The 27,856-nt window shown below is 36.9% G+C and overlaps 1 protein-coding gene across 4 annotated transcripts in view; it reads right to left on the minus strand.

Moving 5' to 3' along the window:
• Nucleotides 1–232: 232 nt before the first annotated feature.
• The window catches only part of UBE3A (ubiquitin protein ligase E3A), a 98,136-nt gene continuing 70,512 nt past the window's right edge, over nucleotides 233–27,856 (minus strand). For all 4 annotated transcript variants that reach the window (XM_084628512.1, XM_084628510.1, XM_084628511.1 and 1 more), the window contains 8 exons: nucleotides 21,560–22,815; nucleotides 13,573–13,717; nucleotides 7,828–8,033; nucleotides 5,626–5,790; nucleotides 4,405–4,560; nucleotides 4,237–4,310; nucleotides 2,235–2,378; nucleotides 233–1,905 (listed from right to left, as the gene is read on the minus strand). In XM_084628512.1, coding sequence (XP_084484638.1) covers nucleotides 1,785–1,905; nucleotides 2,235–2,378; nucleotides 4,237–4,310; nucleotides 4,405–4,560; nucleotides 5,626–5,790; nucleotides 7,828–8,033; nucleotides 13,573–13,717; nucleotides 21,560–22,815 — 2,267 coding nt within the window. In that variant the 3' untranslated portion in view covers nucleotides 233–1,784. The remainder of the gene's footprint in view (nucleotides 1,906–2,234; nucleotides 2,379–4,236; nucleotides 4,311–4,404; nucleotides 4,561–5,625; nucleotides 5,791–7,827; nucleotides 8,034–13,572; nucleotides 13,718–21,559; nucleotides 22,816–27,856) is intronic.

The raw sequence follows: 27,856 nt of genomic DNA on the forward strand, positions 1-27,856 counted from the left end.
GTCTCATTTAAAAAAAAAATCAATTTTTAAGGCAATCTTGATGGTTTCGGCTCACTCATGGTTTTTGAACACTTAGGGTTGGCAACACTGAGTTATGTCATTTCTGGAGAGCTTAAGGTTTGTCTCATCCTCAGCATACAATATACTTTAAATAAAGGTTTCAAAATAAATAGTTTCATGATGCCCCATGTTAATTTATGAAAGGAAATCACTGTCTTCTTTTTCACTGAACCATGGTGAAAAACGTCACTGTTTTATTCAGCATTATAGTTACATAACAGTTGTCTGTTTCTATTACTAGAAAGAATTTATTAAAATAATCCTGAAAAGACATCTTTTCTCCCTCCAATGATTTCAAAACTATGCCCTTTACTGCCAATTTCACACAAATCATCAAATGGATTCGATCTGTAGTAGAGTCAGTTATAGCAATTGTCAAGGCACAAGCTCAGCTCTGCACATCAGCTGTTGCTTGTTGTAAAACGAGATAGGCCAATTATGTCGTCTTAGTTAAAAATGCATAATCCCTTTATTTTATATTGCAACAGGAGAAGTTAACATTACATATACAGACTACGAAAGGTAAAGGATTTACTTCTGATATGATTTGTAGATTTAAATTCAAAACCTATTGTATATTTTATGTAGCAGAGGAAAGTAACCTTAGTATTTCCTTTCCAACAGTATATTTAACAGTTGGGAATAAACAATATAAAGTAAGCCTTAAAAGTTTGTTTTAATCATTTTCAATGCTGTCTATTGTCAGATGAAAAATATAAGGTACAATAGCCATCCCTTTTGATATGTTGCAACACTGATCATGTGCCTTGATAAAGGAACAACAGTTCATTAAATAAGGATGATGACATAACATGTAGGGAAGACTTTGGATTGTCTATTTAAAATGTCAACGTAATAGGCAATTAATAATAAAACTTCATTTTAAGTGCACTTCCACATGCTTTTTGTTTATAATATAGCAACTTCCTATCCTTTTTTCAACAAACTTCATTCTCTACTCTAAAGCTGTTTGGCTGAAAATGCACTTTCCCCAGTAAACTTTTTTTTTTAAACAATGTAACTAAAACTCCTACCCTTTCAGAGACTAAAATATGTTTTGCTAATTTAAAACACAATATATTACAAGACATGTGAAGACAACACATAGTGAAATGAGTTTTAATTGTTGTGCTGTGACTAAAGTAAAGTTCTCAAGGCTGCAGTTTAACATTCCAAGTTCTCCCTTCCATCTTTATTGATTAAGATTTTGAACAGAAACTCTTTGGGGGCTAGAACAGCAGTAATTGCATCACACTGTTTTCCAAGACTTCAAGTTTCAAAAGCAAACTTCAAAAAAGTACAGTTCCTGATTTGATTAGATACAGGGACAAAAATATAGCACATACTTGAAGGTTACAGGGTCTACAAATGATGGCAATATTTTCCTTGGGAGAGTACAGTTTGTTTTCTTGTAAATACTCAAAAAGGCTCAACTTCAAGCAGTAATAAACACAAGCAAAAGTGATTTAACCCTTAAAATAAATATTCAGGAAAACCTCTCTGTACATACAAGTGAAAGAATAGGTAATACTTTCACGCTAAAAGAAAAAATAAAGAATTTGTTCATATAAGCAGCTGAAATCTGCTGTTCCAGCCCAGTGTCCCCAGTAAAGAAGGGAGGCACAAACACAGGTGACTACTGTAGCTCACTATCTTATGGCCTTTTTTGGACAGGGACATCACCACCACCAATTTTAATCCCTTTTGTTAGACTGATTTATTTATTACAGCATGCCAAATCCTTTGGCATATGTGATGGCCTTCAACAATCTCTCTTTAAGTTTTTCTTTGCTTGAGTATTCCGGAAGCAAAAGGACATTAAAGCATGTGTGAGATGTCGGTAATCTGAGGAAAAACAGAAAAGGAAGAATTCAGCCATTGGAATGCAAAACGCACACATATAAGTATCATCATCTTTTCGAAATACCATGCTATTTCATCTGCTTCCATAGGTAAGAACAAACAATACTCCAGCTTTGCTTTAAAATTTATACCTGTTGTTTTCACGTAACCTTGAGGTCAAAGCACGATAAAATATTATTAAAATGCTAATTTAAGAGATACTTAACTTTAATGTAAAGATTTGGCTGCTAGTATTTTCACTTTGCAGAACTCGTCTTAATTTTTAAGAAGTCAAAATAAAATTTTTACCAAATAAAAGGTCAATATTTTACCTCTCTGTGTCTGGGCCATTTTTGGCTATAATCATCTTTAATTTTCCAAGTCCTCCCACAGGTGCTCTGTCCGTGCCTGTTGTAAACTGCAAAAATAGTCTTTTCTGCTCATCTGTAAATGAATGGACTATTTCCCAGAATTCCCTATTGAGAGGAAATTAAAAACACAGTTGAGAAAGCAAGAGAAAAATATTGTTAAGAATATTTGATACAAACAAGACCTCCCCCTACTTGTATGTAACTTTCACAACTGCCAGAATTATGCAATTTGGAGCTGCTAACTGACACATTATCATATATGACACCATATTTGATCATCTAACACAGATACAATAATCAGCATACAAACTGAGCATATAGGAGTTGAACAAGATTGCATTCAAACATTTGCTAACTGCGGAAGTTTTGAAGCTACATTTGAAGTATTTCAAAATCCTTGAAGGTTAACCTGTTAACTTTTTAAGACTGTTTCAGTTTATTCTAAAATTAGCAAATAATTTGCAGATGCTGTCCATTTCTTTTCAATACTGTTTGTATTTTCTATATTTTTCAACTATTCTTATTGCAAAGCATTGTCTATTCTCTGATAATCTTGTTTCTCTCTTCTTCCTATCATATTACCAAACATATCAATATTTGTCTGACTAAACAGTTCAAGTCACGTGTCAGTTACCAGCTGTGTGTTAAGATCAAAACTGAGGTGAAATTAAAGGTGGCTTCCAGAAAATTAGAGGAATAAAAACAATAATTCATCAAAAATGTGTCAGCCTGATTATATGTAAAATAATCTGAGCAGTTTTTGGAGCCCCTACATTTTTCTATAATCATAACTATGGTAAACACATTATTTTGCACATCCTCGTTCTTGACAAATAACATGGTTTGAAGGCCTTTTGTTTGGATTATATGTGATAATGAATGAACTCACTAATGGCCCACCAGAACAAATTATGACACTTCCACCCATCACAAAATCTTATTAGGATAATTCATCATTGAGGAAAAAACATCACCATCTCTTATTTCATGGTCTTGAAGATCATCTGAATATATCTAGACTTATAAGAGAGACTACACACACAATATTTCATTCACATTTGGGAACCTCAATACTAGAATGATGTAGACAGACTGGAGAAGGATTAGAAGAGAAAGACAACCATGGGCCGGAGGGGAAAGCAGACAGCCGAAGATTACAAGAACTATACCATCCTCTCCCAGAGGAAGATGGGAAAGCTCTCTACAGCATTATTCCACTTTTGACCCGACAAGCCCTTCTGTGCAACATGGGCTCTGTGAGTGAGAAGGATGTGGTTGAGCAAACTGTGGCATAAATCCTGTAAGAGCAACCCCAAAGGACTTTGAATATTAATCTACCTGCTACCCCTGCTGTGTACTAAGGAACTTCTCCCCTGAAGGGTTGACTAGTGAATTACAGGGGAACTTTACCAGCCCGGCTCCTACAGATTCTCTCACACTAAGAGAAGAATTAATTGGAAATTCTGCAAGCAACAAGATGTGGAATTTCCTTTCCTGTATGTGGGAATAATCCAGGTCGGAGATGAAAAGGCCCTAAACGTTTATGAGACACATTTTTTACTAAACTAGGCAAATAATAGGTAGCATAGTGTTAGAAATAATCCTGGCCAGTTGGGGATTATCTAATGAGTCCCTTCCATCTCTCAACAAGAAAGCACACGAGTAAAAAAGATCAAGAGCAAAATAATCATCATTTTTTACCCTTCAGTTTCTTCAATAGCTTTTGATAAGTTTTCCCTTGTTTAAAGAGTTTATTCTATAATAGCATGTTAAACATCTTATCATTTGCTGACTTTATTAAATACTCATAATTCAGTAATAATAATAAATGATACTTGGCTCTTGTTGGACTTCAGTGTGTACTTCAAAAACATGAACCTCACATTACAGATAGTGCCTCTTCATCATGAATTTAGTAAAATACAGTTTACTTGTATATCCCTTGAAAAGTTAAAGAACTTACCTAATAATAAGAGAGTCTCTGCTATAGCCACCATCATATTCTGTAGTTTCTTCTAATGCTTGAAAGTCTAGATTCTGTAAATGTAAGACATTTTATCACCACCCATAATTGTATCTTTGGGATAAGAAAACCAGCAATTTGTTTTGTTGCACATTCCAGATTTCTTACCCTACTTCCACAAATAAGTAATTCAATTTCCTCTGGTCTAAATAAATATTTCAGTGGAGACTCATTGGTCACCATATGGAATCCTCTCCGAAAGGCTTTGAACTGCTTTTCTACTGATTTGTTGAGAATGTAGTCCGCGTACAGATTGACAAATTCCTGTAAGAAAACAACCCCAAAACTTACTTAATAGTTAAAAGCCAAATCCTACCCTTCAAAAAACAAGATACACCCAACAAGACATTTTGGACTAATGTTTTAAATAGGGAAAGCAAGTATTTCATGGCATTGTATAATTTGTTTTCTCATAACTGGAACCAAGCCAGGGTACACTGCTGGACTTGGCCCACCTACAATCAATCTCCGAGGCAGCTGAGCTATGACTGGACAATTGTGTTAACTTTACATGTACTGAAATTTTTCAACAGAAATTATCCACATGCACACACAAAATAGTCCAAGTGGATTCCTCCCAGTTGGTGGACAACTTCATTTGAGAAACCAAGTTTATGAGCAAGGAAAAATTCTCTTTCTCCTACGCACACATCCACCAATCTGGAGGACTCTGGTAGGGCACCGCAAGCAGTAAATAAAGTTTAAGCAATCACAAACAATGGTAGGATTCAAAATCTAAGATAAAAGCTCACTTCTATGTGTATCAAAATTTTGTGTAGTCTAAATTTGTATGAAATCTAAGACCATTCAGCAACAAATTACAACTAAAGGAGACAGTAGATGATCTTTTGGTCTGGCACATTTTCTTAGAAGATGATGCTCAGATGCTGAGTCCAAAATGTATCTGGGGAGATACACAATGTGAAGTCTGGTATGCACATTTCAATTTACTAGTTTTATTAACAGTTTACTCAGCAATCTGAATATACACAACAGAATCCCGAATAGATATCTAGGTTAATAGTTGCTTGTAAACAGCAAACATTAAAAAGGAGTCTTAAATTTCTGACTTGTTATACATAAACGTGTGTTACAGAAAACGTATAATACAACTGGTGTTCTCAAAGTCATACATGCAAGAGAATTTTACAGAAGTGTTTTCTTCTGCTTCTTAACCCAGTTGGACTATTAGAATTTTAAATTTAACTATTTCTTTATCTCTAGCTGAAATTAATGTTTTAGTTACATGCCTACAGAATATTGACTGAAATTCTGAGATACATAGTAATAACAAAGATCATTCCACCGTTAGAGTGCCATGTGAGTTACCTTTCTGTTTTCATTTGTAATAGGAATTTTATCTCCATTTTCCTTTAAATCATGCATCATTGGATTGCCGAAGAGATCCGTATGAGATATTTGGAAAGTTATCATCATATCATCTTCCACACTTCCCTCATACTGTAACAAGTCTCTTAAACTCTGATAAAGAACCTAATAAAATAAAAACATTTGATGATATATAGTGGGACTTTTATTTTACAACTCTATCACCAATGATAATCAGAGTACAGCTTTAGATACGGATTGTCAAAAAACATGCTTGGATTGATCAGCTATATCTTTTGGGTGAGGTCACAACTTTGTACCAAATCCCAATTGTTCATGATTGGGACATAATCACTAGAAGTGACAGGAAAACGTTTGTGCACATCATGTGAAGAGGAGGAAGTTGACGTGTTGCTAAATACTTGACCCTGTCTTTGAAAAATAAGCACAAGTTAGGGTCAGACATTGAGCAGTATAAGTGGAATTTTAAAAAATGAATTTAAGTTGTTTGAAGGGGTTTAGGGAGCCCTCCGAGTCCCTACACTAAAGCAGTAATAAACCCTGCACCTCTGAGGAACCGCCTAGGAATACCTCCCAGCAGCAGCAGCAGGGGATGTGCAGGCAGTAGCTGTTCAAGGACTCCCACTAGGGGACAGAGGTATGAGCCTCTCAAGGATGCAAACTGAAGGTCAGAGAAAGTGAGTGCTCTTTAATTGGAGAAAGTATAGTGAACTTTCCCCATAAACTTATTGTAAGTTTTAGCTGCAATCCTCATCCTCTCACCAGTTGTCTTCCTCCTATGCTCCACAAACACTTTCAAATGTACCATGTTAGTAATCACTGATTTAGGAACACTGCCTTTTAAATAAGATCTGGCTTTCTTGCCCTCTGAATTCTGGCTGTGGTACTCAACAATATCTAACGTGGCCTGACTACTTTGAATTTTATACAGTTTTAAGACTCTTAATCAGCATTTAAATATCTTGGTCTGTCTAATGGAGTTTATGAAGGGTGATATTAAAGTAGGGATGGCAGAGTAAGGCAACTGTGGAAAAGGAATGGAGGTAACAGGTAAACTGAACTTTTAAATCCACCCGTTTTCTTCCCACAAAAATGAGACTGGTCACCCCACATTTTGTAGCCTCTTGACAATTCTGAATTCACTTGTTACTAAAAATAAAACTAAACTGGGAATCTGAAATAGCTCAATTTACTTATTACAATAAAAAAATGAGTTTAAAGTTGCTATAAGCCCTCAAACTACAGCTGAAAGAGTGGCCTGACTTGGCATACTGTTGGAAGGAGAAGCAAATTAAACAGACCAGGGAATCTATAAAAAAATTAAGCTATTTTTTCTGATACAGTAAAATAAAAGGCATTTATAACCACCTTTATCCTATTCATTTTCTCTTTTCTTTCTTTGAAACATTTGCGATAGTGGAAGGATTTACTACATAGCTCTTACAAATAAAAATGGAAAAATTACCCCCAAATTAATTTAAATAAATCATTCTAACAGCACTAAAGCACACTAGGTTGCTTGTTAAAAAGCTATTGGTGTTCTTTGGATGGTTGAAGGCACAGGACCAAAATATGTGAGATGTGCCTTAACTGTTTACTCACAAATAGTTATTGTGGCTTATTGCTATTTTACAGCAATCAGCAAAAGAACCTTTCCTCCCACCTTTATCGCTATTGTTTTTAAGGTGAGACAATAAAAAGCATGTGAGAAAACTCATAATTGCTTAAAGAATTTGTGAATCATCTCCATCTGCCACAACTGCCTTTCACTTTAAAAAACTTAGTCACCACAGCGTAGCAGAATTTTTTAAAGTGTTTTACAAAAGATTGGTAAATAATATTCTCATTTTGCAGACTTGGTTGTTGTGGCATAGAAGGTTAAGTGACTTGCTCACATTCGTGCAGCGAGGCAGAAACAGAACCTACGTCATTTGACCTCCAGACCTATTAGCTATCCTATTGCTAGCCAATGCATACTCCTCCAAATTAGATGTACTGGTAGCATCATGTACCAATCCACACATTTTAACAAATAACCATAGAACGTTTCCACTAACCTGACAGGGCATTTCACTTTCACCTATTCTGACAGTAAGCTTGTGTTGAAATCAAATCTTAATTAAATGAATATAAATTTTCCACAACCTGGAGTAATAAATTCAAGGAACACAATGAACTTACAGGGTGAGAATCTGCCAGATCACGGAAAGTTCCTTTTTTGCCCATTAGCTTCCTGTAGACAACCATGGGAAAATGTACATCCAGTATACAGTTATTGTAAATAGCCAGACCCAGTACTATGCCAATCAGTGTAAACTGACCCTCAGTTTCAAAAGAGGATGGGTTAAACCAAAACAGTTTTGTAGACTCATCATATGTGAACATACCTATAAGAAATGAATTTAAATGATTACTTTTATATTTAGAAAAACAACAAAAATGTAGAGTAAACATGAAGTTTAAAAATCCACCTTCTAAATCATCTGCACCAGATATACATGGACAATTACATTTTAAATTTAGTACTGTATAATTTACCAAAAACATTACATATTCATAGCATGAATTAATTTTTCCAGTTTTATAAAATGTGATGCTCACAGCCTATAGAAACACGTATGTCAGTTATAAAGCCACACATTTATAACCAATCTCCCAAAGTCTCCCTGCAATGGGATGGCACCCACCTCTCATGAGTGCCTCCTGGTTGAGTATGTGTGCCTGCAGACTCTCAATTTGTGTTGACCCTTGTCAATGGTTTCTCAGGGAGGTTTTCAACAATTTAGCCCCCCCGGCTGACTCTCTCACACAGTCTGTATGTCAAACAGAACAGACCCCTTCCAGGGTATGCAGTCCAACTGGTGCCTATCCCAGTACCCCTCTGTTGATATCTCTGCAGCCCTCCACGGGCTTAGTCCTTAAATAGTCCCAGCTCTGGTATGGGGCCATACCCCAGGGTTTGCTCCCTGGAGTAACTGACTTCCTGCAGCCCTCACTGGGCTCAGTCCTTATTCAGTCCCAGCAGCCAACCAGGAACGCCTTCTTGCTCCCCCTCAGTCCCTGCCAGCAACTCAATCCTCCAGTTCCAGGCAGCAACTGACTGACTCTGGCCCTGCAGTTCCTTTTATGCGAATCTGCTGGGCCCTGACTGGCCGCTTGGAGGACTTCTCTTCTGCTGCTCTCTGGGATGGGGTATGGTAGGACCCAGAGGCCTCCAGCAGAAGCCTCTGGGCCTAGCGCACCCCATTACATTCCCCAAATCACAAAATAAGGTATCCCACTCAAGCAACCCCCTGCTGACAAAAGCTGAAGGCCAACAAATTCTAGCTCACTTGGACCAACAGGGTAAGTGAATTCCAAATCCAGGATTGAGACCCATTCAAAAAAGTTGGCCTGCCTGCAGGAATTTAGGGTTATAAAAGTATTTTAGTAGATCTCAACTAGTGGAATGGTGCATAGAGAGAGAAGCAGTCTTTAAGGGACTGTCTATATGTGGAATTACTCCAGAACAGCTATTCAGGAATAACGCCATATGTGGACTCTCCTCAATCCAAATTAACGTTCAAGCGTAGACAAGCCCTTAGACAGCAAGGCAATGGACTGGAAACCCCAAGCAGTTTTTGGAACACAAGTATATGTTCCCTATGAGACACATTACTAAGTAAAGTGGGAGGCTACATTCTGCTTTTTGAATTCAGTGAAGTTTCAAAGTGGTCTTCCAGACTACCACTGCAGCAAAAATGGTGGCATGTACTTTCTGTAAATTGAATGAAAAGTTAAAAACATAGAATAATGAGCAACTCTTGCAGTGTTTGCTGTTCTGATGGGGGAATAATTTAGAACTCTAGTTTATCTGAATCCATATTCATAAGATATCACAGATAATGCAAAAAGTAAAAGTTAAGTCAGAAAACACATTAAGATTGTAACAAAACAAGGCAAGCAATGAGAGCCACCATAAAGGATGAAGACTGCAATATCTTTTAAAAACAGTCTTGTCATAATTAACCTAGACCCCAGCACAAAAAATTACTTATTCGCTTCCCCTTTACCATAATGATTTTTGATAACAAGCATAATAATTTTTACTCATCCTTCACTTTCTTCATGATTTCAATTTTACACAGCTGTTTTAAATTAACTTTTAAACAGATTTAATATGCAATAGGTAACAGAACTCATCTATACTAATTTCCTAATAAATACTTGCTTATTTTTATGACACCTATTGGAGTACAAAGATTTCAAGCACCCTAAATTATATTTTTGAGATTTTTCTTACACTCCCATTGAAACACATCCAGATGTTCTTCAAATTCACAGAAGCGACACCTTACACATATAATGACCTAACCGTGATGCTATAATGCATGTTACCTGTGGGAAAAAAATGTAAAACAACAGCAAGTAGAAAAATCTGAAATTATTTAGTTGTATTTCCTGTTTAAGGACATATACAGAATTGCATTATGAAAGCAAACATTTTTTATCTCATCAAGCCATACCATTTCTCATTATATATATATGTATTCTGAACACCAACAAGTCATGTCTAGTCTAAATCTAATGAAAACTCAGCACAGAAACAAGTCTAAAGAAATCCAGTATAAATTTCTTAATAAAGGGAATTAATGGAAATACTTACCAACTCTCATCTATGCTGTTGAATACAATTTCAAACCTCAAGCACTACTATATGTCCATGCTCAGAGGATAAATGTGCATTTCTAATCTATTTATCTAAATTTTATGTTTATTCCATATCTAAAACTACAATAAGAACGGTAAGGTTACAAAGTAAAATAGCTGAATTAGGAAATTACAAAATTAAGGAGGACCATGCAACAAACCTTAATTCTGTCAGGTTGAGCATAGGTATGTATTTTCCCACAGGACCCCCCCCTCGTAATTCAGAGCCTGATTCAAATCCCATTGTAGTCAAGCTGTCAGTGCACAGCTTGGAGAGTGAATGAGTCTCATCCTGTCTCATTCACTAAAGAAGATCCAAGACCTGAGTTCCATTACCAGTGCTAAGGCAGATTCCCTTTGGGACCTTGATCAAATAATTTTCTGTCTCTCTGCATCAGTTTCATCATATACAAATTAAAGATACTACCTACCTCTCAGAGAGCCCTAAAGCTAAAGCTAAACTAATTGGTGTTTGTAAAGTGTGATGAGTTTCTTCAGTGGAAGGCACTGCAAAAGTACAAGGACGTATCATCACGTTTCCCATTCAAATCAAAGACCTATACAATTCCTGTACTACCTTCATAATATACTTTTCCTATGCAAGAGATGTTTGGATAATTTCATCCATTTTAATCTTTTACGATCTGCAATGATTAAGTTCCTATGGCTGCAGATATCTGAAGCCTGGTATACATCAGTGGTTAAGATGTATAAACCACAGTAGGCAAGGTTTAAAGTATCCAGAGTCACATGCACAAGGCCAAAAAAACACACAGAGTTCGAGAGAAAACTGCTGCCTGGAGTCCTGGACAAACTAAGAAGGTACCAGAAGTTTGCTATATTAACTGTGACACTTTCTCATATATATATATATGTATATATAGGTGTGTATATATCTACTGTATGTGGAGAGTGCACAAAACGGGTATAGCGCTGAATATTATTATTTTTTTAAAAGAGTAACAGATTTTGCTAGCTTTCAGAAATTTGTGCTTTATTAAACTACAAAATTCTATAAAGACTTCGAAGTTTAATAAATGTACTTTGATTGCTCCTATCAAATTAAAGAATATTCCAACTCAAAAATTTCTAGGTATCAGAGTTATACATAAAAGTTTTTTGTTACCACATTAAAGGTTTTAAAAGGCACAACGCACTTAATTCCCATTAACTTCCCCGTTACTCCCCATTGTGCTTTTGAAAATCTCTCTAAAATGTTTGATAAATAAAAACCAATAACCTACAAATTTCTCGCATTGATTTCACTAAAAGGGATAAAGCGGAGAAAATCTTCAGTCTAAGGTATACGTGATGCAATATGAATGTGATCCTTTTGGTTGCTATAGTTTTATTGTATGTACAACATGGAATATGACAAATTAATTGAAAATACATTTCACTTAGAGGCGGGCGGGCTGGCCAGGCTGACACCTCTACAAAATGGCAAGAGTTAGGTATCTCACTGCCAGCTCTGATGCCTGCCAAACCCAAATGTTCCCCAACAGCAGTGTGCTCTCTGCCCTTCTGACTTGGCTAGTAACAACTTAGAGATATCTCTTTCGAAGTTCCTTTAGGGTTGTTGCTGGCACTGGAAGCTTGTTTTCCGGCAGTTTAGTTGCTGACCCCCTCAATGCTGATTGTGTAAACAAACGCCTAACTAAAAGGCAGGGACTCCTTTTCCATTTAAAATGGGATGGTGGGGAGGTTGGATTTCAGAACAAATTATTTACTTTTCAAAAGTGTGAATTTAATGAAACAAGACATCCTTTCAGAGGAAGATTTTTAACACTCAGATATCTATCTTCACCAAATAGGTCATAAAGGGCATGAAATAAGTCCACTGAAATGCATCAGATACGGAAAGACTTCCTGACATGTTTTAATTTAAAAACTTTGTGCACAATAGGTGTAAAAAGGTGGTTACATATGAACAGTTCAAATTGTAATTGGTATGTTAAGGAGACATTTTAATTCCTCTCCTACATTATGCACTATAAAAGTGAAACTGAAAAACACTCAAAAAACTTCTATTTTCTATTTATGTTGTCTATACATTTCATTATTCTGACCTTCAACAATGAAAGGAGACTAGCCAATTTCATGTTTGTTTCTATTCCATTTCACTTTCACTTTCAAGTTCTTACAGTGTAGCACAATGATGCAGTGATTGATTACCCAAATATTCCCCTGTTACAGCACAAACTGTTTTGATTACAATTTTTAGAAGATTTTGGGAAAGTCTCTAGGGATCTTTTAAGTTTTGTAAAAGCTTTTCTCAAAAAGACTAAATTTGGGGACAAACTGGACCCAAGTATTCCTTTAACATTTCTTCCTCCTCCTCATCCCTACATAACAATGTCCTTCAGCTATATTCAATTTTAAAGGGGAATGTCAACTTGATAAATCATACCAATCTGAATTTTTAAAAAAAGTTACAATTTTAAGAAACTAGACAGACTTTTTTCAAGTTCATTTTATTTTTTTGGCATAGAACCGTGTATTGTTGGTTTCATTGTATCCCCTATAGTCAGTTCTCTTATATGAGTGGCTCTTTCACACAGCAGTGGAGAGTGAAGGGAGAACAGGACAGAAAAAACATTTTAAAAAAACCACACCTCAAGAAAATGTGATTGTTAAACCACAAAAACCGGTAGGGGAACCCAGGAGTAGGTGTAATACAAAAACTACTGCTTTTCTTTTTAATTGATTTGCATTTGACTGTATTTCTAAACTTTCCACAACAATTTAAATCAGCATCACTACTTGAGAATAAAGTTAATCCTTTTTTATATTGCCAGATTTTGAAAACTTGAAAAAAAAACACCTCACCTCGTTATACAGGTTTGCCTTGGACACTTGGTAAGACATTTTTTTCCCCTCAGATATGATTACTAACCCTAGAAGCAAAACTTGAAGCCAAGGGGGAAGCCGAGAGAAGGTTTAGATTCAAATTTTAAGAAGCGGGTAAAAATAAAAATATTGCATTATTTGTTAGTGATCTAAATGTGTACGTGGTAACTTTCACTTGTGGCAATTAAGGTATTTCAGTCATTCCAGTTGTCCTTGGGATGGCGGCTCTGTCAGATGCAGGATCCCAACCTGAATCAGATGCCCTTTTCGCTCAAAAGGGATACAGAGAACCATCAGAAAGAGAGTACCTATATTAGGGAGTAGATATGGGGAGAAACTGTGTGTGCATGAACTTCATAGAGATGAGGGAGTTATTAAATTGCATACCAATATCAGGGTTGAAAATTTCCTCCACAACCAGTTGAAAAAACTCTTTGGAAACACCTCCTTCGTCTACCCCTTGCTCTCCTTCAAATTCCACGTATAACTGCTTCTTCAAGTCTGCAGGATTTTCCATGGCAATCATCTCTAGCTATTGGGTCAATACAAACATGTCATTAGTATACCCATTTTACTAGAAAAAATGATGAATACAGAACGAATACAGGAAAAACTGAGAAACAGAAAGGCAGGCAGATGCCACCCATAAGTGTAAATATGGGAAGGTAATAAAAATCCAGAATCTGACTAAGTGCATTCTGTAAGCCACGAATTTGGGGGCAAAGGTATCTAATGAGGACTATCATATCTTACCAATAGCATAAATGCATTAGTGCCCTGTCTCTTATTTTCAGTATTTTCATTAAAGTTTTTGGTTTTGAGACAGATAAGTCAAGACAGTGTAAATAGAAAACAGAATAAAATACAAATAAACTACAAAATTTATCAACGGAATAATTAAAAATTGGGATTTCCATTACGGTCAACTGAATATCATTTAAATGCTTGAATATGAGTAACTCATTGTTCTTCACATTAAAAGTTTGGTGAAATAATTATTTAAACAAATGTCCTTATTAACACCTTTCCCCCTTTATATCAGTTTTCAGTGAAAGGAATCATTATATTCAACAGTCTCCCATATCTATACCTAGCTGCATGAAAACTGAAAAAATGGAAAATAAAGGCAAAACCAGAAAGGGAAGAACAGAGTATCAGGCTCACCAGCTTCTCCCATCAACCTACCGAAGAACCCTTAGAAATCTCTTGTACTAATTTCTTTAGTTTCTTTAACAAAACTAATGTATGAAAGTAGTGCATGTGTGAATTCATTAATCCTATAATTGACTCTTTGTGAAATGTCCAGTGATTTCTATACAAGAATCTTTGATGGGATTGCATCACTTTTCTGTCTATCCACGAGTACTCTTTTGGCATGAGAAAACAAAAAATATTTAGTCTTCTGGATTACCTACACTGGATTTTTTTGCACCAGAGGACGCACACCATTATGCAGATGCATGAACGTAAGCAATAGCTTGTTGTGGTGCATCTTAGTGCAGTTTCCACACCTGCATAAATCACTTTTTACACCTGTGCAGTATGTTTACATCTGTTTACAGGGAGTTTGCATCAGTGCAACTATATTGAGGTTCTCGATGCTGTTACAAAAAACCTCAGCATAGACAAACTCTTACTTTAATTGTTCTTGTTGTATGCATTGCCACACAACAGAAAATCCATGCCAGAAATACTTGCCTATAATCCCAGATATTCCAAATTATACCATTCATTTAGTTTGCTGATCAACCATAGGAAAAAAATCTTAAATTTAATTATTATTGAAATTATTTGCATTATAGTAGTGCCTAGAGGCCCTAGCCCAACTGTGCTAGCCTCCCCTCCCTGCTGCCAACCACCCTGCCCCAAACATACCTAAGACTACCTTCCCGGTCCCCATAAACTTACAATTTAAATATAAAACAAGAGAACAGGTGGATACAACATAAAGATAGGGGGAAGGACAAGGTAACAGTGAGAAAATTACAGGTGTACTGTGATCACTGCTTAAGAACTGCCTAGCCATTGTCAAATGTTTTCTAGGCATCACAGAAGAGGTGAATGTTAGTTCTGGGGGAATTCTGCACCAAAAAGTTAAAAATTCTGTCCACAATATTTTAAAATTCTGCAAATTTATTTGTCAAAACAACAATATAATCACACGTTTCAAATTACTTTGGTAATTTATTTAGAAATACCTGTCAACAAGTATGTCCGTAACAATACAGACAACAAAAAAGATTCAGGAAATGTATTTGACAAATAGATTCATTAGTTCAAATGAATTCAAAACTATGATTCATACAGAACTTTGAGTATTAATTAAACTACAGTATAGAACCATATTTTCTGTACCCCTCAGAAGTAGTGCAAAGGCTTGGGGAAAAAGTTAGGGTTAATGGAGGAGCTGAGGGAGAGGAAAGTAACTGCTGGGAAGGACCCTGGGTGTGAACCTTGAGGGTTGTTGCGTGTGGGTTGGAGAAGTATGGAACAATTTATTTGGGGGCTGGTGGGAAGAAGGGATTGTTGGAGAGCCGCCACCATGCAGATCCCTAGCCTCTCCCATTCAGTCAGTCAGACACCTCTGTCTCTTTCCCCAGGTGTTCCTGCACCCACCTTCCGCCAACCCCACGTGTCCCTGCACCCCCACTCAGTCATCCCCCATTCCCGGTGTCCCTACACCCCCACTCCCATTGAGCCCTTCCGCAGTCTGTCCCCCCAAAAGCCCTTCTGAACCCCAGTCTATGTGACCCCTGGATACCGTGCTCTGTCTGTCCCCCCAGTATCCTGTGCCTCCTCACCTGGCCTAACAGACAGGGCGCTCTGAGGAATGCAGCCTCTCCTCTTCGCTATCAGCTGCTGGCTACTATGGCCGCTGAGCCAGCTGCCCTCTGTTCTGGTGCGACAGCAGCCCTTGGTGGGCAAAAATTGTAACTTCAGCTCCTCTCCGACAGAATGTATTTTCTGCAGAGAAAAAAAACCTCTGCAGGGGACATGAATTCTGCATGTGTGCAGTGCTGCAGAATTTCCCCAGGAGTAGAATGTGGAGGAGGATAATGTAGTGGCCTTGTAGATTTTTATGAGGAATTCCTCTCATGCAAAAGGGGCAGCATGAGAGAAAGTATGTAGGTGTTTCCTAGATAATTTGACTAACTGGCAATGAAGGCAAGCATCACTAGCAGAGCAAAGATGGGTACTGATGGCTCCATACCATATACAAGAGGGGGAGGGAGGAAGAGCTAAGCCTTCAAGGGTCCTAAAAGTGAAGCAAAGAGGTTAATGGAACTAACTAAATGGGGAATGATCAAATTTTATATCAAATTTACAGGACCCCAGGGTACACACAGTTGTGGTTTAGCTGAAAAGGACTGCCCATTTGGCTTCCCATATCTTCAGTAAAAATTAATTCATATTTAGTCTCAAGGATCAAAATATTCTTGAAAGAGATACTATCTTTTTTCAGTACTAGTGCAGCAAAACACCATAAAGTTATATTAGTTCTCCCCACAACTACACTATATCTACCTTTTGTGTCTCAGTTCAAATTTAGGACTGAGAACTTTTCACAAAAGAAAATCTTTTTTTGGTGTGTACAAGGGGTCCTGATCGGGGATCACATATGCTACTGCAATACAATTATTAATAAATATTTAAACTAAGTATGAAGCGTATGCCGCAAGGATTTTCATAAAATTATATTAAGAACACTGGACTACAGAGAGGCTATTTCATTACTTTGAAAAAGTCACAACTGTGTTAATGAAGGTTCTGTCACAGATCTCCACCTTGGGTAGATAAGAGTCCTCCCGCCTACTCCGTTTCTGTTTACAGTTGGCTTTAGTACTACCCACTGAATTTTCCACTGAATGCATCCAATGAAGTGAGCTGTAGCTCACGAATGCTTATGCTCAAATAAATTGGTTAGTCTCGAAGGTGCCACAAGTACTCCTTTTCTTTTTGCGAATACAGACTAACACGGCTGCTACTCTGAAACCTGACAATGTATACACTATGCCTGTATTTTTTAATCACAACATAGAAACACTATAACATTATTCAAATCCTTAATTTTGGAAGCAGAAAATTAAGTATGTTTAAAATTAGTTTTATTTTAATAACTATTACTTTTAGATTTTTTTAAAATTCAACATGGTTTGTCAGAAGAAAATTCAGAATCTTGGAACAGAGTATCAGTGATCTCTGCCTAATGATTGTGGGAGCACATCCAGCATAAGGAGGAAGCTGCACAATCACAGTGGGTCTAGTGTTTGAAGGGAAAGTAGTATCAGAGTCTGGTGGCATAAATCATTTTAAGTATAACTTGCATGAAGTGCAGACACTTGTACTCCAAAAATGACCCTGTCACTGCATACTTTCATAGTTATCCCCTAATGACTCCAGGCAAATCAGCTCTATTTACATATAAGGATAGTTTTCTTAACTGCCAGCCCTCCAAATTCAGCCTGGAATTAGTCAGTCAAGCGAAGTTCTTTCTTGGTTTGTGTGGGACCATCGACAATAAAGATTCTGCAAGTGGAACTTAATTCCATTCAAGGAGTATAAACTGGAGAGGAATTAAGGTTGCTCATTCATAGTTGTAATGACTTTGAGGTGTTAAGAATAAAAAACAGTAAAATTAACAAGACCTCAAGACACACAGGGAGTAACTATGTTCAGCAAGATTCACTCTTTTAAAACAGTTACTATTCAGACTATAGCCACACACTAAAATATATAGCATGTATTACAAGGAAGCCAGTTTCAACAAGTCCATTCTAATCCAACAGATGAAAAAAAAGTGGAACAGCTTCCCTACAGGTATAAGGAAACAGACTGAGCAAAGAAATGGAACCTTAATAAAATTATACATAAAAGGTATATCAACAACAATCACGACCACCTTTCTATCCTTCCACCAAGAAGCAAATTAAAGCAGCTATCTAGCAAGTATTTAAATTACTAGTTTAATATTATATTAAAATACAATAGTGGGTCAGCAAAGTTTTATTTTTATACTACTTTGCAGTACTCAAGCAGTGTGATCACGGAGTGACTAGCAGTCTGTTTTTTCAAATGTGCAACTTAAAGTTATTTATGCTACTTATTAATAAATTATGTAGGAGATTTTTTCAGGTAACTAATTATATGTACTTAAGTGGACATACTCCTCCTAACTCAATTTTAATAAAATCATAAGCAATACATTTGGGGAGGATTACTGCATGCCTCAGCTGATGTAATGAGGCATCTGGTTGAAGGGACTAATTATTCACAATGCAGTTATTCCATGAGTGAATCATATGAAACAATTAATAAATAAGAAATTACCTAGATCTGTACATTTACTGACTGCTGAGTATGTAATGACTTACTGTTCCTCAGACAGCTTAATTAATGTTCACAGCAATAAAATAGTTTCATAATATGCAAAAACTCCAAGATAAATTAACATGAAAGTTGCAAATTTAAATGTATAAAAGTCAAAGTATTAAAAACATTCTTACAGCAGCATTAACTCACCCATGAACTAAACACTGTATAAAAGTATTTAACAAAGTAACTATTTATCTAATCAGATCTGAAAATTTTACTTTTAAAATTGGAGAACTGATCCTGACAATCCATTTACTAATACTTTCAATGATACTCAAGCTTGAATGCACTAAGTCACTTCTGAAAATGGGACTTAGATGCCCACATCATTCAAGTCCTTTTAAAATTACACCCCTAGTCTTACTTAACTTCCATTATGATCAGGAAAATTTGTAAAGGATATTAACTACAAATTGTTTTGAATACCAGTGAGGACAGAGAAATAAGAAGGGCCCTATAAATATTTGCATGAAAACTGGAATACTTAATACTTGGTTTGCATTTATGTGATTGCTTTTTGTCGAAAGGCCTCAAAATGCTTTACAATGAGGTGGCTAAGCATATTAGAGAACCCAGGTGCCCCAAAGCCCAGTTTTTCCCTCTAACTACTAGATAACACTGCTTTCCTGTTCCAGGGTTTTTACCTTGTTATGGACCAAGGTAAAAACCCTGGAGTAGGAAAGCAGTGTTATCTAGCAGTTAGAGGAAAAAACTGCGATTTGGTGCCATACATATCTCAAACTGTAATGTAACAAGAGAGAAGTGTTCTAACTAGTTTCCCTCACTTTGCTGTTATACAAGAGCCAGGCCAAAGGGTCACATTTTGTATCCTTGCACAGTATTTGTTAGGTCTAATGGATTCCTTCATGTCCACACCAGCCTACATGGGATCCCTTACTGCATCTGTTGGTGAGGGCACCCACAGTTCGCTTGCCTAACGAAGAAAGTGAAGCTTCACTTCCCTAATGGTGGAAAATAAGGTCTTTATTTCTAGGAATGGCCAGCAGTTCTTGTCCCCACTAACACACACCACAATTCAATTCCGCTTGTCTTAACTGAGATCAGGTTTATTAGAAAGCGATCAAAACTGAGCCAGTTCAAAATGCACATGTTCCTCAGATTAACACTGGTAGGCAGGGACATCAGTTCTTTTGTTCTTGTCAAAAGATTTTAATTTCCTTCCACAATAAGCAATCTCCTTCTAAGGTTTGGTCTACACTACCAATGCATGTTGGTACAACTACATTGCTCAGTGCTGTGATTTATTCACACTGCTGAGTGACATAGTTATATCAACCCAACCACCAGTGTAGACTGGAGAACTTTTCCTGTCGACAGCTACTGCCTCTCAGGGAGGTGGAGTACCTTCACCAATGGGAGAAGCTCTCCCTTCAGCGTAGGTAATGTCTTCACTACCTTCACTGGTGTAACAGTACCGCTGCTGCGCTGTAAGTGTAGATAAGGCTTGAGTACTTTTTTGCATATTTTTTTCCTCTCTGATCAGTCCTCCCTGCATGAATTTACAACATTGAACACTCCTTTGAAATTGGCTGTTATCTAGTTTTAGCCCATCCTCTCAGAGTATTATGAACAGAAAAAGTGTACTTTACCTCCTGCTGTCTCCCACAATTTATGCATCTAGAAGCCATGTGGAGTTTATGCAATAATCCCATTAGGTTAAACACAACACTACATATTTGGTTATAGCTATAAACCAGACAAGCAGTGAAATCACGAAGCACATTCTTACTCAAATGATAAAAGATTGGTACACAGGGTAAACTTAAGCTTTACAACAACCTGGCTGTTTCTCAGGTGCTGAATGTGTCAGATAAGTTCAAAGGGAAAAAAGCCATTTTCCCTCCACAAGTTCCATGCTAGTACTTGAAGCAGGACTCTTCCCAGTTTGGTCATACTTATCACCACCCAAGAAGCAGCCAGGCTGTTTGAAAGTTAAAATGTACTCACAACATTGAACTGGGAGCTCATTTAGGGCTCTCAATTCTGTTTCTTCAGTAACAGTATAAATTAAATAAATTTAGTATCACCAATGTAGTTTGTTAGCAACAGAAATTGTAGGTAAACAGTAGCTGAGCACATAGAAAAACTTGGAAGGGGAGAAGTGGTCTGAGACGATTGAACCTTAAAAAAAGTTAAATTGTTATATTCATACAAGAAGATGTTTACAACTTCTCTCCATTATATGTTATTTATCTACTATGTACTATTTTTCATAGTGAATGCCTTGCATAACCCACTATTTCCTTTGTGCTCAAAAGTGGTTCTAACAATTTTTGTTTTTATACTGGAGTTTTAATTTAAGAAGCCATATCAGAGTATCTATTAGCAGGTTACTGGTGCAGTTTTCAGGTGCTTGAAGCCACTCTTCCTTCTGCCCTACAAGGTGTGGTTTACTAATATACCTAGATGAAGCCACAGGAGTCTTTTAAAATGTAAGTTTTACTCATTGTGTGTGCATTCGAAACTTTTTTTTTTTTTTTTTTTAAATAAAATAGAAACTTCTCTCTTTTGTGGAACTCAAAACAATGTAATGGCTTTTGTTCAAACTCCCTCCTGAAAAATAAAATTCACCTTTGGATTAAGGTCAAGTACAGAACATTTCAGCCCAAAAGGATAATTTAAAGAAAGTTTGTTCATGGGAAAATAAGGAGCTTCTATAGACACGAAAAGAGTTGGCATGCCAATGTCCAGTAGCAAGGGTTCCATTCAATACTGAATACTGTACTACTAATGGACAAGATGTTTATCAGTTTAGGTTCAAAGTCTGCAAACATCAGGAGTCATACTTACTATCCAAAGTAGTCCCATGATGCTGTACCCTCAATAGTGTGTGCAGGATGGGACCTTAAGTTTGTACGATGCATTTCACCTTGAAGACCCCTAATAACTAATAGGTACATTTTTGCTTTTGAGGTAGTGAAGGGTTCTAGCTACTATTACAGCATAGCATATTTAAGTTTTACATTGTTGCATGACTTACCCTGACAAGTGCATCATCTATGATGTGATCACGCCTCACTTTGAGTCGCAAATATGGGTTCAACTGCTGTCCTTGAACTAAACTGTAGAGCACAGTTATGCGTCGTTCACTGTACATGCGGATTCTGTTGTCATAATACAATCCCAGGTTCTTGGTAACAGCATTCAATATAAAGGGACATGTCATAAAAGAGAATTTATTTTCTGTTTCTACTTTGAAGAAAGTGTAGTCTTTGTCCATTTCTAGAACATCATTCAGTGGTTCATTAATAAATTCTTCAAAAGGGATAAGTGGTTTTCGGCAATCTATAGTTTTTACACCAAGCTCAGTTTCCAGTGGGTCCACTCGAGGCCCTTTCTTATTTCTTCTTTCCTCACCCAGAAGCTCTTGAAGAGTTAATTCACTGGATTCTGGGAGGGGCTCTTCATCTTCCTCTTCATTGTGGTCTGTGTCCACATCCCCTCCGACTACATTTGCATAGTAAACCATTTTCAAGCACTTTGAAGCAGCAACAATGGCATCATCATCATTCACTAGATTGCGACTGTTGAATTCATTGCTTATGACTTTGTAGGTGATAAGCTGTTGAAATGTTTCCATCATTCTCCGAATCTGCTCTGCACTGTATTTAGACCACAATCTGACTAGTTTTGCTTGAGCTGCTAGAGGTAGCTTGCTCATTGCTTTGCAAAACAACGGCAGAGCCATTTCCAGATATTCAGGGCTATGAAGATTACCATTCTCCATAACAATTACAAACAAATTCAGATAGTTAGGATCCCGAGAGTACACATTATGGTAAGTCAAGTCACATTCTACATTAGGTGACAAGTACACAAGTGCATTTAAAAAGGCAGTTTCTATTTTTTCATTTGAAAGCAATCTACTGTAGACCCGCCTGACTGCTTCAATATCTACAGATACTTCGTCAGGGCCTAATTTTTGTAGGTTGTTATCTCCTTGTGTGTTGTCACCTATTCTCGATGAAGAGGACGACGATGCTCCGGAATCTTCCTCCATCGCAGCAGTGGAACAGGCAGCTTTTTCTTTTTCATCTTCATCCTTATCTTCGTCCTTTCCTTGAAGAGACTTCAGCTCTTCCTTGGTGTGCTGCTTGGCCTTTCGGAAACTTTGTACCAATGCCTCAGCACTAGAAAACACTCTCCCAATGACACGGATTAGAGGAGAATAGTCCTCTTTCTCTCTACACAGTTCAAGAATTTCATCTACCTTCTCTTCTGTTAGGTAGGTCACATCTATAAAATTAAAAGAGAGACCACACTTGAAATTTACCTGATACAGTAAATACACTCACTTTTTATGAAGTTGCAATGATATACAACATTTTTTTTACCACCACCTCACATCTAATACCTCCTACTCTGACAATGTTGAATGAGTTTAAGACAAATTTACTTTGTAATTTCATTAACATGAAGAAACAAACTCATCTATTTACAGTATCTATCCTACCCTGGTTTTTTTACTCCTTACTTCTATGGAGCTCTGTGACCTAGGAGTGAATTGCAATAATGAGACAGATTTGCAACAGAATTGCAGGAAAAATGAAATAGATTTGGTAATATATAACGGTATTATAGCCTGGAAACAAAGTCAGTAAAATGTTTAAATGTGTAAAACATTAAAAACTTTAAACCATGAAGACCAACCCATCAACGTACTTGGTAAAACTGCCTCCATTTGATGTTATAGGACAGGATACCACTGTTTTAAATTAATTTTTACACAAACATCTGTTGATCAAATGCACATTAAATTAACTAAGCTGAAAATTACAAAAAAAGGGTCACTGCTCAGTAGCAACTATTTATGTTAAGGTACCGTAAGAAATGTTAACTTTTAAAAAAAAGATTCTTCACAAGAGTGCTAGTCAATTGTTGATTTTGTGATACAGTAAATGAAGGATAATATAGTCATTTATAGTAGTAATTTCTAAAACAGTTTAAAAAATCTCATGAACATGAAACATAACGTCTGAAAAGCATTAAAAAAAATACATAATCAATATCAATCTCAGAAATTGATGCTGCAATGTATATGACATACATAACTGGCCTCGAATCAAAGGGGTTGCTTCTGTATGTGCTGGGCCACTTTATTAATTGCACAAACTCTAGTAGGCAACCTTAAGAATATCTGTTAATGTTAATTCAAGTCTACACAAGTTGATTTTTAAAAAGGTAGTTTCAGTGGGTGCCAAACTGTCATTCTCATAGATTTGAAAAAAAATCTTATTTTTGAAAGGTTTCTTTAAGATTTATCCTTTTTCCTCTTTATTGTTGCTGCTTTTCTCTCCATTCCTTCAGAAGCCCTGATCTTGCAAACAGCTAAGTTGTTTGTAAGTTACTTATAAATTACTTTACCTACACCAATCTCATTGATTTCAGTGGAATTACCTATGCGCATGAAGTTACTACTGTGCCTAAATGTTTATAGGATCCGAATGTAAAAAGGTTAATAGATCCAAAAGTCAGATGGGACCATAGTGATCATCTAATCTGACCTCTGGTATAACACAGGCCAGAAAACTTCCCTGAAATAATTACTTTTGAACTAGAACATATTGTGACAAAGCTCTGAGCCTGTATTGGTGGTCCCGCGCTTCCAGGCAGATTCAGTGGCCTCAGAAGCTCACTAAGGCCCTCAATATGACCTCCCTTTCTCAGTATAGCGGCAAAGGTCACAGGTTATTGAGCTGCTTTCATCACAGGCCAGTATGGGAGGTGGGAAGGTGGAATACCCACAGTCTCTGTTGCTCCTGAGAGCTTAGAAGGTGCAGTTTGGCCTCCTGCCTGGACCAAAGTCTGCTTCCTCACTCAAGGGGATCTCTGTAAATCACGGGGGGAAGGGGGGAACCTGGGCCCGCCCTCTACTCCAGGTTCCAGCCCAGGGACCCTAATAGTAGCAGCTGTTGGCGGTTTTCCCTTCACCATTGAAGCTACTTTGATTCTCTAGGCCACTTCCCCATGATCCCCTTTTTCCTAGCTTCACCCTAACCTCAGGATTCAGCAATGCTTCCTCTCCTCCAGCTCCTTTCACCTGGGCTTCCCCGAGGGAACTGGAAAAGAGAGCTTTTAAGCAGTATGAGACAGACCTTGATTGGTTCCAGTTGTCTCCATTAGCCTAATGGCCTTAACTGACTCTTTGCCTGTTAACTGGGGTCAGGTGCCAGCATTAACCTAACAACCTTAACTGGTTAATTGGCATCAAGTGTCTTGATTAGCCTGGCATAGCCTTTGTTTGGCTATCCAGAGAACAGGGACCTGCTCATTCTGAAGCTGATATACCTGCCTTCTACTACTCTCTTATATCTGTCTAGTCTGTCACAATATCTTTTTAAAAAAACACACCCAATCTCAATTTATAATTGCTAGTGGTGGGGAAACCATCACAACCATTGGTAAACTGTTCCAATGGTTAATTACCCTCCCTGTTAAATATTTACACTCCATTTCCAGTCTGATTTTGTTTAGCTTCAATTTTTAGCCATTGAATATTGTTATACTCTTGTCTGCCAGACTGAAGAGCTAATTACCAAATATTTATTCCCCATGTAGGTACTTATAGACTATAATCAACTATATAGACTATAATTGTCCCTTAACATTTTCTTTGTTAAAATAAACAGATTGAGCTCCTTGAGTCAATCACTATAAGGCATGTTTTCCAATCCTTTAATAATCCTCATGGCTCATTTCTGAACCATCTCCAGTCAATCAACTTCATTCTTGAATTGTGGATGCCTGAACTGGACACAGTATTCCAGCAGCAGTTGCATCAGTGCCAAATACAGAAGTAACGTAACCTCTCCATTCCTTCTCAAGATTCCCGTTTACACATCCAATGATTGAATTAGCACTTTTGGCTGCAGTATTGTACTTGGAATTCATCGTCAGCTGATTAGCCACCGTGACCTCTAAATCTTTTTCAGAATCACTACTTCCCAGGACCGAGTGCCCCTTTTCGTAATTATAACCTACATTTAGCAGTATTAAGACACACATTATTTGTTTATGCTCAGTTTACCAAGTAACCCAGATCACTCTGTATCAGTAACCTGTCCTCTTCATTATTCCACTCTCCCAATATTAAGTCTCCTGCAAGCTTTACCAGTGATGATTTTATGGTCTCTTCCAGATCACTGATAGAAAGTCAAATAGCATGAGAGCAAAAAATGCAAATAGCAAAAAATGAAGCCCTCTGGGATCCTACTAGAAACCTATCCGATTGATGATGATTCCCCGTTTACAATTACATTTTGGGAACATCCTATCACTTTGCAAGTTTTAATCCATTTAATATGTGCCATGTTAATTTTATATTGTTCTGTTTTTAAAAAATCAAAATATTGTGTGCTACCAAGTCAAATGCTTTACAGTAATCTAAGTATATTACATCAACACCATTATCTTTATCAATCAAACTTGTAATCTCATCAAAAAGATACATCAAGCTAGTTTGACAGGATTTATTTTCCATAAACCCATGTTGATTGGCATAAATTACATTACCCTTCTTTAATTCTTTATTAATTGAATCCTTTATCTGCCACTCCATTATCTTGCTCAGGATAAACATCAGAGTGACAGACCTATCATTACCTGGGTCAACCTGTTTACCCTTTTAAATTATTGGCACAACATTAGCTTTGATCCATTTTTCTGGAACTGCCCCAGGGTTCCCAGACTTAGTGAAAAACACATTAACGGTTCAGCAAGGTCCTCAGCCAGCACTTGTAAAACTCTTGAGTGCAAGTTATCCAGACCTGCTGATTTAAAAATGTCTAATTTTAGTAGTTGCTGTTTAACATCTGTGACATTACACCCCATATTCTTCATAGAAATGTTATGATATGAATATGGCATAACTAAAATGTTTTATGCAAGATGGGTCATGTGAGGTATCACTGGAAAGCTTATGATTTATTGAATGTGATTATCCAATTTGTATGTCTGTATCATTTCTGTATCTGAAGTAGGAAATATTGGCTATGTCATAATTACAACTGTGTGTATACTTGGGGAATGCCCACCAGACAGTATGCAATCAGCCTGGATGGGCCATCAGGAAGGACAATAGGACTTTGAAGATATTAATCTCCCACCTTCCTGACAAGTTTCCTGGGATGCTGCTTTGATGCTGCAGGTCATGTGATCATGTCACTTGTTACAGGTTACAGCTTCCTGAAAATAGAGGAAGGACTCAGCTCTTTAACTTCTTGTTCATGTGGAAAAAAGCAGACCCCACTCATTTGCATTAAAATGTTATTGCTAAAATACAAAGCTGTAGTACTGAATGCACTAGAAAGTAATTCTATTAACTACAGATATGCTTTAGGTTTGTTTCAGCATACATATAGAAATCAAATTGTGATATAAAAAGAAAGTGATAGTCAACTATTTCAAACATTTTCAGTTCTGTGCCACGATAAGTCTCCTAAACCAGGTTTATGAAATACTAAATTCACTGGCTCTGGATTACAGAGGTTATTAGCTGTAGTGTATAACAAATGGATCATTTTATGACAGTGATTATTGTTGAAATATACTGCATTTCAAATCTCACCCACTTCCAACAAGAATATATGTATCATATTCTTCTATGTTAACATCCAAAAAACATATCTAATGCATGTTTCTGACCAAATAGCTTGCATTCCAGGCACTTAAAACAAGTTTTATAGTTTCATACCTTATAAGCACAGTCCATCTGATCTATTTATATACTGGTAACATTACCAGTAACATAAGAACTACCATACCAGATCAGTCCAATATCCTGTCTCTAATAGTTCCTTCTATCATTAAGTGTGTTGCCTTTCAATTTCATTGAATGTTCTTGTGTTATGAAAAATGTAAATAAGATTACCAGATCCATCACTTTTGTACCATTCGTTATTTTAGCTCTATCATGTCCTCTCTTATTAGGAGTTTCCCTAAACAAAACAATCTTTTCAATCTCTTTATATGGAAGCTTTTTCAGGCCTCTAACTGTTTGTCACTCATCTCTGGACTCCTAATTCTGCCATTTTTTTGAGAGTAATCAGAACTGAATACAGCATTCCAGATGAGTGTGCACCATCAATTTATGTAGTGGCATTATATTGTTTTTAGAAATATTTTTCAGCGCATACTTTATACATCTTCACATTTGCTTTTTTGAGCATCATTAAACATTGCATAGAGATTTGCACTGAGCTCTTGATACCACCACCCAGGTATTTTTCCTGTGTGGTCACACTTTTTAGGACCCAGCAATATGAGTAGTTCAAGTTAT

The sequence above is a fragment of the Lepidochelys olivacea genome, assembly GCF_965140295.1.
Source record: "Lepidochelys olivacea isolate rLepOli2 genome assembly, chromosome: 1".
NCBI lineage: Eukaryota > Metazoa > Chordata > Testudines > Cheloniidae > Lepidochelys > Lepidochelys olivacea.